The sequence below is a fragment of the Pagrus major genome, chromosome 16 (genome assembly GCF_040436345.1).
Source record: "Pagrus major chromosome 16, Pma_NU_1.0".
In the NCBI taxonomy this organism is placed as follows: Eukaryota; Metazoa; Chordata; class Actinopteri; order Spariformes; family Sparidae; genus Pagrus; species Pagrus major.
Window position 1 is genome coordinate 17987433 of NC_133230.1, and position 14744 is coordinate 18002176.

A 14744-nucleotide genomic window follows, 5' to 3' on the forward strand; every position below is an offset into this window, starting at 1 on the left:
GGATGGCCGCGGGCAAACACAAGGCGGAGAGATGGAGAAGAGAGAGGAGATGGACTATCAAAGCCCATCTGTGTGTCTCTCCTGGACGGCGGTGCCGCGTTCGGCCGACAGGCGGCGCTGCAAAACGGCAGAAACGAGCCGAGCACACACCGAGAGGAGGCAAGAGGGCCAGCCATGGTTCTCACTACAGGAGCAATTACACTGGGGACACATCCTTGTTCTATTGTTTGAACGCCAGGGAAAGAGTGAAGGGTGAATCCATCTCAACTAAATTAACTTTTGTTTTTGTTTTTTTTTCCTCCAAAGCCTTTTCACACAGGTAGAAATATCTAAAATGTTATTTAATCTACATTTTATTCATTGGCATTTATTCACATGAACAGTAAATGGTCATATTTTGAAGAAAATCAAGTATAGCATTAATCTCCTGCAGGAAATTTTATTTACCTGTCTTTATTCTGCCATTTTTGTCTCTTATGTGTAAGATCTGGAGGCCACCGTTGGCCTTTTTTAAAATTAATTTAGCAGCACATCACTGCTGACAGTTCATCTTCTGGTCCCAAACAGAGGTGAATTTGCTGTGTAATTCACACCCTTCATTTGACAGTTATTTATCATTTTTGAGGAAATATTTGTGCTTCTAAATAAAATGCCAGGGCGAGATATTTTGTGGTTTTAAGAGGACATTCAATAACCAAGTGGGCAGTTCAACACAAGCTAGTGCTGGAGGAAAGTGGGAACTTGACTGCTTACGATCTGCAAAAAATATATTAAAAATTAACTCCTTGTAGCTTGTTTTTCTTAATAATAATATTATTAATAATAATGATAATAATAATAATAAACCAGTTGATTGTATTAGAATTAAAATGGAAAGGTGGATAGAGACTCTGTTTATAACACAGTTAATCACACAAAAATCTAACAAAAATCAAAAATGAAATATTTATTACAGCATTTGTGACTGAACACCTTTTAAACATTACGTCACAGTCCTCATACAAGTATTTAATGTATTTTTGACAAAGCTTAAGGGAGACGGCATCTTATCATCTAGTGAGGAACACGTGCTGAAAAAGGAAGGAATTCATGGACATACAATATCAATGCCACAGCAGATCTGAAACTAGCAAAAACATTCTTTTTCAATTGAGGTAAACACATAGAATATCTAACATGAAACAATTAATAGACTGAACTCTGTACGAAGTTTGTTACAATATTCTCTCAGCTTTTTTTCCCCCCAAAAGCATTGAGTTCATAATTTAAGTTTTTTTTTCCTTTTTTTTTTTTTTTTTTTTAGTTATAGGTTTTTTGGTGCATCAACCATCAAATGCTTCTCCAGTGCCACAGAATCAACGTTTGTGTCAGTATTGTCCTTTTATGGCAAGAGTGTTGATCCGCAGGTAAAAGAAGCGCCGTAGGATGTTGCTTTTCCACTTTTAAGCTTCCTTCAATAGGCTCTGACCAATGAGAGTCCAGGGTACAAAAAAATAAAATAATATTAAAATAAAAATGTATAAAACCAACACAATCCAGTGCTTGGGCAATTCAAACAAAGAACTTTTTTTTCCTTTAAAACCTACAGGGCAACATTCATTCATGAACCAAAGAAAGAAGAGGGGCATGACAAATGTTCAAACTGAATCTTCTGGAGAGATCCGGTGTCATTTAGCAGCCTTTTCCCATCATGCCCTGTTCTTATGGGGGACAGGACCTGATTGCCCTCTGTGGTTTGGAGCCTTTTTGAGATGTTCCATCTTCTTATTGTTTTTTCTTTTTTTTCTTTTATAGTGCTGTGCTGCGAGACAGTTTCTCCTCCAGGAAGGAGCACACACAGTGTGAGAGAGAGAAAAGGTTAACCTTTAATTCTAAAACTAGCTCAGGAAACATAAACCATGTGATCAACGAAAAAAATGCACAAGTTTTAACTTATTTATCTATACTTTTTATACTACAGTAGTTATAACTCTTGGAGTCTTTCTGTTGTTTCTTTTTTAAATCTTCCAGAGTGATTTTATTTTAGAAGCGTTTGAGCGCGTCACATGAAAGTGTACTCAACATGTTTATGATGGCGTGTGAGTGAGTGTGCCAAAAAAGTGTGTTTTTCGAGTGTGTGCGTCTGTCCGTTCTTTGCACACGTGTACGTCAAAACATCCTCTGTTGATCTTTACCAAAAGCCCAAGACTTTACAAAGTGTTCTTGTCAGCTTGGTCCTCCGTTTTGGATGAAAGTAACAAAATTGACAAGTCTTAAAAAAAAAAAGAAAAAAAAAAAAAAAAAAGAATTATCACAGCTCATCTGGAATTCTGTTTCTTTAGTGTCAAATTCTGGTCAAAAGGGTTCGCTTTTTATTCTTAAAAATAGTCTCAAAATATGATTTATTGTGGGCTGCTGCTTCTTCTTTTTTTTTTTTTTTTTAAAACTGTTTTCTTGTAGTAGCTGCTGTTGTCGTGGTAGCAAAGTTCCCTTATACTATTGGGCGTGGATGTCCAGGCCTTGTCCTCCAGTACTGGGGTCAATGGGAGTGAGCAAAGGGGGTCTCTGTGCAGACATGGTCATTCCTGGGTGCGACGAGGGTCCTCCATGCATCAGCATGGCGTGGTGCGGGTGGTGATGAGGGTGGTGGGGGTGGTCGGGCAGGTACGCGTGGAGAGGGGGTCCGTGTCGGAGCTGGGAGGGGTGGGAGGTCATCTGATGAGGGTTGGTGTATGTATGCGGGGCCATGCTCATGCCCATAGGACCGCTCTGAGGTACGTACTCCCCTGGCATGCCTGGCAGACCTGAGACGAAGACAAGACAGAGAGAGAAATGAATTCACGCAGTCGATGAAAGTATTTTCCTCGACCGTTAACAGGCCTTAATTCAATTTAAAAAAGCAACCCCAACAACAAAGAGCTTAGCGGATTTTATGACACTGCGACTGAGGCGCTTTTAGCTTCGACAAGTAAAGAGAGACATTATTGCGCTGGGCTATTTTAGGCTATGGTGAGTGGTTTACAATGCCCAATAGCGTTGTGGTCAGGTCTCAGGTTGGAAAATGATCCTCAGTCATCCACAGACACTGCAGTCCTGGAGGATGTGAGGAAAACCAACCAGCCGTATTGATGTGGAGAAGTGCTAATACTTTTACAAGTGGAACAGTCAATTCCCCAGCCGACTTTAGTGACAAACCGAACAGGCTCTGCTCTCTCGGGGGCCTCCGTGAACATATTTGATTTAGAATCCCTTAAAGAAGTTATTAAATAATTTAGGGCCCGGTTAGTGAGCATTAAAGGCTCGGTTCTGCCTCTGAATGAAAGCATTTTTACACAAAACAAAGAACTGCTCTTAGATGCATGGAGAGCGGGTTTCAAGATAAAAGGAAGTAAAGAGAGATAAAAGAAAAAGGAAGAGCAGGTGGGGTGTATTGATGTCCCTTAAGATGGACTCCGCTTCATATGTGTAGAGACCTCAGCATGCTGGCATCTCTCACACTGTGACAGGACCCAGGACACAGAGCTGGCTCAGCAGTGCCACTGTTTGGCTTTTCACACGGGCTGTTTGTTGTAATCAGGAAGGGGAAAAAGTAAGATGTGGGGGGTTGTTCTTGGAACCAGGGGCTGGAGTATGGGAACACGGCTGGTCTAGAGGGCCTGGACCTTGGGGAGAGACAAGTGAGAGAGCAGGGGGTCCCTGCTGGAGCCAGGGGGCCTGGGTCTGGGATTGGGTCTGGGCCGACCTGCTTTGTAATGTGAACCCCTGGGGGATTAGAAGCTGTAATAGGAGGGGAGAGGTCGCTGCAAGGTCACTAGGCATGCTCACTCTCTGCATTCCTCCACCTTAGTACACTGCAATTAAGAAATTACACTGGAGGGCCCGGTGAGGGGAAGAGGAGGAGGAGGACAGAAAGGAGAGAGGAAAAAAAAAAAAAGAAAGGACAGCAAAGGCCAAGATTAATGACCATTCTCATTGGTTGAAAGCTGTGCCATTTTCTAATACTCCCCTTCCATGTCAGTTCATTTGAAATGCACATGTTTGTCAGAGCAGGTCTCTTAAAACCTCACTACTGGGGTCATAAAATAAATAAATCATTCAGGGCGTTGGGGTATGATGGGGTGCCCTCACCTCCATATAACCTAGAGCAGCTCCTGTTAAAAGGCCCGGCAGATGTTTTTGACACTGTAAGCTGGTAATCTCCAGTCTTGTAAGCTGCAGTCATTCCGTTAAGTAGATCTGAGACCCCCCTCCTTTATTAACAAGAGTGGTAAAACCATCTGAAGACAATAACTGAGGACGGACAGACTGGGCCTCTCTCTCTCTCTCGCTCTCTCTGCATGCTCGCCTCCCTCGCTGCACTTCTGTTATGGCACAGCAGTTCTGCTCAATGGCTGTCCATAATTAAGTACCAAATATACCATATTGTGTGGCTGTGTAATCAAATCAAGAGAGGATAATATTCCTCTGTATTAAGCTATTAATGTAATTGGTCATGAAGCATAAAGTGTGTTACGTAATTAAATAGTCTCAAAATTATATGGCCCTATATTAAGAATTAGCCAACCTGAGCAAATGTTGTCTCTGTGTGGCTGTTTTAGGGAACATTGCTTCCTGAATTTTTTTTTTTTTTTTTCCCGCTGCCATTAGCAAAGACAGGAGGGGATGAGGGAAAGCGAGCGAGAGACAGCGAGAAACACAGGAAGAGAGAGAGAGAGGGAGAGGGAGCAAGGACTAGAGGGGTGAAATGATGTCTGTCGGAAGAATTGCCGCTGTGACCCTTTGGAAAATCCAGGCTCCATTTACATATAAAGGGTTCTTTTAATCAAGGTAAGTGTTATTATATTGTGCCTCATTGGGCAAAGGGAGTTTAGGTGTTAAAATAAAATCTCTTCTGCCCTGCTGCCTTCGGGATGTGATATGTCTTGATTTTTCAAATGTCAGCACTGTGGCACTAGCGGGAGGTGGAATGGCCGGCTTAATCAGACTGCCGCCATTTAGCTGTATAAGGGTTATGTGTGTGTGTTTGAGCCGGAGAGACAGCGGCACAGAGAGAGTGTATCTGCATGTGTGCGAGAGATCCCCCTCCTTTTAGATGCAGTCATGCTTGTGTCTACAACCTTATAAATTTATCTCAATGTCTCCCTGCTCTTGTCTGCCAGTCTCAGGTCAGGCTCGTCGCCGGCCCCCGCCCCCCCTTAAATCGTCTCCCTCCAGTAAAAAATAATCAAAACACACAGCTCTCCCCCCCCCCTCCTCGCACTCATTCCTCCCTTTACACAGCTCAAACCAAACCCCCAGTGAAGGATCGGCCATGTCACCCACGGCCCGTATATCTCGCTCTGGGACCGTAATGTACTGCGGTGTTCCCGTCTTTGCATATAAGATAATTTGGGCATCAATCCTTCCCCGGACAGATTTATGTCACTCGGAGGACAGTTTCACTTCTCCTTCTTTATCGCTTCACTGGAGCCTGCTTAATTTCTCCCCGTCAGCCCCCTTCCCCTGGAGATGTTATTTTTTCCCTAAATGTCCAACATTTGCATTGGCTGTCCGGGATGGGGAGAGCGATGGCGCTGTTGTGATAAATAAATTTGTGCACGCCATGCCAGGTTGTTTCTTCCCCTCCTTCTTCTGTTGTTGTTCCTGTTGTCTGGCGCCACAAGTCGGGTCCTCTCTGTCCCAGGACGGTTCCCCCCTTATTTTCCCAAGTCTTCAATTCATCCCCCCCCCCTCCACCCTTTTAAAACTAAAACACCCATGCATGCTAGCTCATAGCTGCTGATGAATTACGGCAAGGGTAAGATGCTGGTGAAGTGAAAGGGAATCGTGGGAGGAAAAAAAAATTAAAACCCACAGCCCCACAGTGTGAGAAAAACAAGAAAAAGAGCCCAGTACTTACTTCCCCCTTTTTCTTTGCGTTTTGCTTTACAAGATGGAGGTTACATGTAGTGCCATTGCCCATCCATGCCCATATTCATCCCCATTCCACTCATAGGCCCTGGAAAGAGGAGATAAACGCCAGAAGAAGGGTCAGCAGGAGTTTGAATCACAGAGGAGGTCAGAGGAGACCCATTGGTAGAAAGGATAAGGTTGGTTAGCTGAAGATGGAAGATGACGAGGGAGGGGGGAAGTGACGGATGTAAAGAGGTGTTTTCATTTTGCACTGCATCCAACAAATCCCGTTGTTACGATCAGTTGCGAGGGATTTTTCCCAGGTGTTTAAGATTAGCGGAAAAGAAATAAGCAAGACAGGCAAACAGACTTTAAAAGAGAAGTGTTATCGTGGTTGAGTAGCACTTGTTAGTATTAGGTTTACTAACTCGGGGACCTGCTCCGTGCTGAGGTCACTAAATCTCATGCTACAGACAAGAGGATCAGTGTTGATCAGCCCTGCGATAACCGAGGGTGAAACCGGTGTCCGGTAAGGCAGGCATGACGGAGGGAAGAGGGGAGGAGAGGGGATGGACGCACTTACCAGCTGGTCGGATCCCCATGTGTTGCTGACCGTCCAGCACGAAGCTGCCCATTGGCTGGCCCTCTGGACTGTACGCTGCTCCTTGGCTCACTGAAGGATCAAGAAGAAAACCTGATTGTAGTCAAAACGTGGACATGAAAAAGGGAGGGGGGAGGGGAGGGGGGGAAGAAGAAGAGAAAACACACCAGACAATCAGCAATTGTCCCAGCTTCAGCCCAAACATACTGTAAGACATTGTGCTCATGTTTGTGGACCGCCTTGGCTGACGCGTGGCATGCAAACACGCATACAGTAGGTCCCCGTGCATACATGCAAGCACACACACACACACTCGCAATCTCGCACACACACACATCCAGTGTCATTCAAAACCACACATACAGGAGATACATTGTTCTCTAAGCGGGAGAAGAAAACATGCAGTTTGACAGGATGAGAAGAATTTAAGCTGTGGCAGGTGAATCACTCAGCTGTCATATACTCTTTATTCTAAACATGATTTACCTGATTTTCTGTCGTGATACAGACAGTGCCATCAATTTCTACCTGGTTTTATCTATTATTAGCCCTAATGAACTAATGCTCTTCGCAGACAGTAGAAAACAGTGTATTCTGGGACTATAACAGTATTATCTTGGATAATCTGTAATTCGTAAAGATTAGTGGGCGCTGTTAGTCACGCTGTTTTTGTAGAGATTGTTGATTGGCGCACATTTGTTGCACGCTGACAAATATTCCACACAAGAGCGCAGTAATTGTAGAAAAAGAGTCACCCACATCTCATTTTATTCATTTGAACAACCTCCACCCCGGTGTGTAGGGACCTTTTTTAAGACGGTTGAGCTTGCTAATCAACAAAAACAGCTTTTCCCTCCCTGAGACAAATTACTTGGCTTCTTTTTGGTAATGCCATAGTCAATGAAGCTTAGAGAGACTGAATCATTCCACGGGATCACACAGTGGGGTGTTCACTACTCAGTTTGTGTTTTTTCTAATCTGATCTCAATAGATATGGAAAATAAATGCATTATCAATTAAGAATATGAAACCTTCCATAATGTGTTTTAAAGAAATGGAAATCCCTCCCTGCATCTGATTCATGAATGAAAATACATGAACTGATATTGGTAAACTTCCGGTTCAAAATGCACTGAATGACTACTTAAGATCAAAATCCAGAACCGTGATCCTTGAGGGAATAAAATTAAAAATGCAGCATAAAAAGTGAGGGGAAACCCCCCCTTAATCCTAGACTGGAAAAAAAAATTAAAAACAAAAACAGCCTAAAAAAAAAAAAAGGAGATAACTCATAATAAAATGCTGCCAGCATTTCTGGCACTCCTCTTGTGTCCAATTAGTAATTCACAGAGAGAGTGCTAATATACCTCTCTCTCCACTTAGACTGGGAAATCTCCAATTAGAGTCAATCAGCAAACGGCCCGCACCACTCATAGAGAAAATGGGGAAGAGGAAGAGGAGGGAGTAGAAGGGATTTTTTTTAGGAGGGGGAAGTAGATGTAGGGTTCCCCTTTAAAAAAAATCTGGGCTCCAGGCATGATATGCATGCCAGTAAAGGATTTAGAGAGGGTGTCTTCATGCTGGGGAAAGAGAGAGAGAGAGAGAGAAGCAGCACTCAGCTGTACATCAGCTGAGCTGCTCTTTTTTTGTTTTTTTTACCTGCTCGATTTGACTGGTCAATCATGGGCTGTACTATTCTTCTCCTGGCGTTAATGAACCTGGCAGAGAGAAGAGAAAAAAAAACAGAGAGGGGAGAAAAGCAAACGTTAAATCACCCTGCATTCACACACAGAGAGAGATTCATCACAAGGCACCACAAAGACAAAACAGTTTTGCATGACTTAATGGCGACATTAGCCACAGAGTCCTTGAGAGAGGCGCTCACAACAAAACAGCGACAAACAAAAGGGCAATTGTGTGCTGACTTGGGAACCCAGTGAGGGATACTTTTAATGTTCCTTATGATCTATTCCCCCCTCTTTTAATAAAGCTTTTGATTACGTTTGGTTGCTGTGGGCACCAGGGAGACATTCCTCAAGTATTAAGTGCAGCTTGGGCACAGAAGAACCCTCGTCGTGGCACATCTCTCTCTTCCCCTGTCTGTCTTAGTCGCTCCTGCAGTGTACAGTATCCTGTCTGCAGCTCCTTCCCCAAAACAACATTACTTCTGGGGTGTTATCACCCACTGGTATTTAAAAGTAAGCTTTAAGTTAGCAAAGTGCAGGATACAAATGGTTCCTTTCATTCCACCCCCCACCTCCCACCTCCACCCTTCCCCTCTGTGGGACCCCCACTCTGGTTGCATTGTAGGGGGTTCTGCTCCCCTTCCAGCTGTCTAGAAATGAGGACCAGGCATGGGCCACTCCGTGCTTTCACAAGGTATTGTTATGTCAGCGAGCCCATCAATTAGGCTGTCTGAAGTTTTATCACCACCACAGCAGCGAATAAGTGCAGCTCCACAAAGCCTCCCCAGCCGGCCTTGCTCCTGTGGCTTTTCCAGCGTAGAGCTGGAGGTCATCTGGAGGTGACTGCCAGCCATGGGCAACCTTTTTAACTTGGAATGGGATGCCTTGGGCTGTGGCGACGCAAACTGGCCACTCAGGCCGAGCGAGCTCTCCACCTTCCTCTTTCTCTTTCTACCTATTTTCTCTCGCTGTCCTTCTCTCATTCACTTTCACTTACTCAAAACGTAGCATGGACCGTAGCACTACAGGTACCACCATGTGGTTGATATTAAGGAGGGGTTTCAAATCACGTTGGAGCTGTCCAGCGTGGAGTTCCAAAAAAGCAGAAGAGAGAGAGAAAAAAAAGGCCCCGCCGCCCTCTTCTAACGTACGGGCCATGGCACCATCAGCACGGCTAAAGAACTGGTCATTAGAAGGAAGGGAGAGCTGGAACCAATTTGGGCTCCTAATCCCCCATGAAGCCCTGATACCTGCCCTTACCTTCTCCAATGAACTTAAACGCCTGTAATCTGCCCGGCTCAAAGTGACATGGTTAAACGTACAAAATGCACGGTTGGGAAAAGAGAGACGCGGTGCTCATTTGCCAGGGGGCATCCAGAGTGCAGGTACACGCAGGGGTGCCTCGGGCCCCTGAGAGAAAAAGATGAAACGCATCCATATGAGAATGAGAGAGAACCAAGGAGGAGGACGGGAGGTGGAGTGCGAGAGCAAAAGAGCTGGATTGGAAATTATATGATTGTAATGCATGATTTGTGATTTAAGGGGAGGAATGAGGCTTAACCTTTATTGACTGCGAAAGTATTTTTTTTGATAGAACAAAGGGGACAAAGCATTCTTAGATAGCTATGCTGTCAGAAATGCCTGCAGTGCTTAAGAGAGGAAGACGCTTCCAGCATCAAAACCAGCTGAGCAAGTAAACAGTGAGACATTCCTGGTATAACGCTCCCTCTTTAAGCTCAAAGTGCAAGGCCTGCCAAAATATATGTCCTGCTTTCTCTCTTTCTAGACGCACCAAGGGGCTCAAAATCACAACCATGTGCATTCTTACCTATTCTGGGACATAACCATAAACACATAATATTAGGAATGTTCTTCCCAGGTGCTAAATTTGCCCACACGGTCTACAGCGACTGCAGAGGAAATACTCTCTGTATGATCAAAGTTTCAGATGTCTTTTATTTTCTAAATGTTCCTTTAAAAAAATAGCTCTTCCTCTTGTGTTCTTACAGGAAGAGTGCAGGAAAACAACTAATTGCAATAAGCCAGAGCTTCATGGGTTAATCTTATTAATTGATTAGTTGGCAGCTACTAAATTAATCTTGAGTAATTCATATAGGAAAAAAAGTCAAAATTCTCTGTTTTCAGCTTCTTAAATGTGAACATTTTCTTGTTTCTTTACTCTTCTATGACAGTAAACTGAATATTTTTGAGTCGTGGATGAAACAAAACATTTGAGGACGTCATCTTGGGCTTTGGGTTTGTCCAAACAACGACAAAGAAAGCAATCACTAGTTGCAGCCCAACTGTGAACACAAACACATGTATATTCAAACATTTTCCTTCAGAAGGACCTGCTTCTTGTCAACATTCCCTGTTGGCTAACCACGACCATATCACACACTCACCCACACACACGCACACACACACACACAAAGGCTCTGTTTTTGTACGCTAAACAAGTTGCCACAGTAACCAGGAGGCGATGCGGTGCACTAGAGGGAGTGGGGGGTGACCAGTGGGCCCCTCTCGTGGCCTTAGAGCACCTTTTATCAGTCTGAGTAAAGCCAATTGAGATTATCAGACCCAGGCCTGATAACACTGTTTTCCCTCGACCCGTGAGCTGCTAATGGTGTGTGCTTAGAACAACACAACCTGGAATCCTCCGGAGATGAAGGCCAGTCAAACTGGGACGGACGGATAGATGGATGGATCTTAGGGACCCGACGGCCCCTGAGAGAGACACAGAGGTTGACCACAGGGACTGAGAATTCCCAACCACTCGCTAAAAACATACGTGTGCGCTGTAAATCCACACATCAACACCGTGGACACGACCACAACCACCGCCGGTGTGTCTGTAGGCTAACCAGAACACAGGAGGCTCACAGGGGACACTAGCTAAAAACCTCCAAGCCAAAGCCCGTGTTTTATTATCTACATCTGGTGGTCTAGCTTATTATGGCCTGCCTCTGCTCAATGTTAGAGCACAGAAACACCAACACACACATGCACACTCGGTACACAGAGTACCTCTCAGCATGGGAACTCCATGCTGTCTTCAAACAAATAATTAAAGGCAAGGTTAGGGGGTCGTGTGGAGGTCATTCCTTGGGATACAGCTCAGAATGTGTACATTACCCCAGGAGAAAGCGGGTCGGTGGGGGCAGCGGTCCACTGCTGTTTAATGTGGGCAACTGCTTTCCTCTAGCCAATAAGCCTTAAACACATTTTCAAGTCGCGTATCAAAAACTGCCCTTGCAGTGCTAAGAATGCTTTGGAGCGTGCATGTGAATATGTATACGCACTCGTCAGTCAATATGTGTGTATGTGCATGTCAGCGCATTCTTCCCACACGGCTGCCAATTGGCCTTCAGTAGCACTTCCCGCTGAAATGAGCAACACGTGTGTACAAACACATGCGTATGTACATTATGAATCTAGCACTGGAAGACTTAGAGCCCTGCTCCGGTGCTAAGTTTATTAGCCCACCGTGGCTGGTGCAGGTCGCAGAGGGAAATAACAGACAGATATGAATGATGGAGCCAGCGCAGCGGGAGTCCACTTGACACAGGGTCTCCGCTAGGCTGGATCAACACGGCATCCCTGGTTACTAATATCTGCTCACACACACGGGGGGGTGGGTTCAGAGAGTGTCTGCTTAGGTGTTAAATGCCCTGGCTAGCATACAGTGTTATGCTACACCCAGTGTGTGTGCGAGTGTAGAGGGATTGAGGGTAAGGGTTGGTCGCAGGCAGAAGAGGTCTAATGGGGAACTTACATAATCCTAAGACATACCATGTGCCTCTAAAAGTCCTTCAACGAGCCAACTGCATCATAAAAGAAAAGGCCTTAGGAATTGACAGATACTATGGGAGGTGACTGGAAGTTTGAAGATAAACACACAATCTTCAAAACACCAACGCAGCAAAACCAGTCCTTCTGACTCAGTGCTTGTACTTATTCATTTTTTTTCTCCCCCTCTTGCTTCCTCATCTCAATCTGTCAGAAAGGCCTTGTTTCTGGTTAACTGACTTGCAGCCACACCTGGTAACTCGCTCCTGTTGTCAGCATTCCTTCCCTGAGAAATCGTCATGCCAAACCACCCTACCCTGGAGCACGGCCAAGACAAGAGAGAGAAAGAGAGAGAGAGAGAGAGAGACAGAGAGAAAGAGAGCGGGAGTGAGACGAGAGGGAGAGAGAAACTCGCTGCTTGGCTGGCCAATTGCCGCGGAGATCGGAGGAAACGCAGCCAATCAGGAGTAGGGTCACTCGTTTGACGAGTTTGCGATGAAAGAAAGAAACCGAGCCAGAGTGAGACGGGAGAGGGAAACAGAGAAAGACTAAACATGTCTTCTCCAAGGAATGAGCGCCAGACCGCTCCAAATGTAGCCCTGTAGAGCGCGCAAGAAGAAAAGTGTGACACAGAAATCGTTGACAGTTTATTGCCTTCATGGCTGACCTGCACATGCCCGTTTTGCCAGGGACAGGGGGGCAAGTTTCCGTTTGTCAGTCAAACCGCTGGGCCCCCGTCTGTCTTTGCAGGAAGATTAGATGCAATACAATCTGAATACGAACGTGCTGAACTCGATCCGTGATCGCTGCTCGCAAACATGACTGTCCTCTGGTTCCTATTAAAGCTCATTGCTTCCATATTTCTGCTTCAGACAGAAATAAAGATTCCAAACCTCCAGCGATTGAGTCACAACTCACTGGAATCAAAGGAGGAAGGCTTTAGTTTGATCCTCTCCCCCCCCCAAAAAAAGAAAGAAGTAAAACATTCAGTGTCCTTTGACCAGGAAGTGCATGCAAATTAACCCCATGAGGAGGGTGTGTTTAGTATAAGCAAACACTAATTATGGTCTGGTCAGACAGTGGGGCAGTCTGGGGCTACTGAACCTCCAACACTGATCTACTGTAGTGTCAACAACACTGATTGAATCAGCTCACATGGTCCTAACAGGCCCCCTGTAACAGTTTATACATAGCTTGCCACCAGACTGAACCTCCAGTATCTGTGGATTTATCATAAACTATCACAAAGGAGCGTTTCACAGGCTCCACTCCTCCAGGATGGAGATAAAGGACAAAGAGATATGAGGAGAAGGGTAGCAACGAGGAAACCTTCCTCGAGCTTATCCTATCAGAGGCAGAGTTTCCCTTTTTCTATCCCTTCTTCCCTTCTTTAAGTTAAAACAGGAGTCAACAGACATAAGCCGGGCGAACATTACCTCACCCCCGTGTTTGATTTAGTGCAGATGTGAAGCGGAGCGAGGCGGGATCGTTTTTTAGGAACGTCAGAGAGGGCCCACGTTTAGGGCAGCCACTGTGTTTACATAGTTTTACCTCTGTCTCTCTCTCTCTCTCTCGTCCACAGTGCCTGCTCCGTACCCCCTCCACACTCTTTTGTCTGCCTCTCAAAGGGGGACTGTTTCACCTCTCCTCCATGGACTTTCACTGACCTGTTTTTCTTTCCCTTTTTATTACTCCACTCATTGCCCTTTTGTGGCATCACCCCCCACCCCCCCACCCACCCCTCAGCCCTATATGAGTAACATTTGCACTGCTCTGTCAGTCTAGCTGCAGAAGTCATTCCTCTCTGAAACCCGGGGAGTACGAGTCATTAAGACTCAAGTGGAAAATCAGACAAAGAATTATATATTTGTGTTGCAAACTGACACGATTTAACGAGCAGCTAATTAAAATAAATCAATAGCACTGCGGCATGCTCGCTCTCTGTCTGTCTCTCTTTTTCCTTGCTCTGATTTTCTGTCAGCACCAAAGAGGTGGAAGACTGCAGTGTGGAGTGCAATGCTATTCTAGTGGTGGTTTCATCCCTAAAATAAGGCTTCGAGTGCTGCCTGTGCATTATGATGAACAAGTGGCTGGTACATGATGAAGAAAGCTGCAACGATTGGTCGATTAATTGCTATGTCAGTCAAACATTTGCTGGTTCCAGCCTCTTAAATGTAAGGATATGCTGCTTTTCTTTGTTGTTTATGATAGCAAATGAAGAGTCTTTGGGTTTTGGACTGTTGGTTGGACTGAAGAAGAAGACCTCACCTTGGGGTCTGTAAAATCTCAATGATGAGCATTTTTCACGATTCTTAGACATATTATGGGCTGGATGATTAACTGAACTAATGAAAATAATCACAAGCTCCAGCCTTGATGATGATCTTACATCTTGTCTTACAGTCCGACAATTTGAATGACAGAAATATACAGTTACAATCCCAGAAGTACCTCTCTAAACTGCAACAGCAAGACAAACAACAAAAGAAACAAACATAGACATCTCTCTCTCTATTTACCCTTCCATCTAACACCTTCTCCCCTCTTCCCCCTGTCCAGTGAGGGCATGTCACCCCTGGGCCTTGCAGTCCAGCAGCCTGACCCCTACATGGCGGGCTGTGCGGCGGCCCCAGCTGCTGACTGTCCGTCAAACACCTCCAGAGCAGCGTTGGGCCAGGAAGACCACGCTTGTTGCCCCTTTGATCCGGCAAGCAGCAGCTGCTGCTCCACACAGCAGCACTTTGTTCCTCTGTCTCCTCACCACACTCTGTCCTACGGCACAAAAACACTGAATC

General features: G+C 45.2%; 1 protein-coding gene across 7 annotated transcripts in view; it reads right to left on the reverse strand.

Annotated features, from left to right (window-relative positions):
- Positions 1 to 922: 922 nt before the first annotated feature.
- The window catches only part of meis2a (Meis homeobox 2a), a 179415-nt gene continuing 165593 nt past the window's right edge, over positions 923 to 14744 (reverse strand). For 3 of the 7 annotated variants that reach the window (XM_073484225.1, XM_073484224.1, XM_073484227.1), the window contains exons 10-13: positions 8132 to 8190; positions 6455 to 6565; positions 5879 to 5977; positions 2697 to 2783 (exon numbers count right to left, since the gene is read on the reverse strand). In XM_073484225.1, the coding sequence (XP_073340326.1) occupies positions 5919 to 5977; positions 6455 to 6565; positions 8132 to 8190 (229 nt within the window). In that variant the 3' untranslated portion in view covers positions 2697 to 2783; positions 5879 to 5918. Of the gene's footprint in view, positions 2784 to 5878; positions 5978 to 6454; positions 6566 to 8131; positions 8191 to 14744 lie in introns of all 7 variants that reach the window. The other 4 variants (XM_073484226.1, XM_073484228.1, XM_073484230.1 and 1 more) reach the window with 3 other exon arrangements.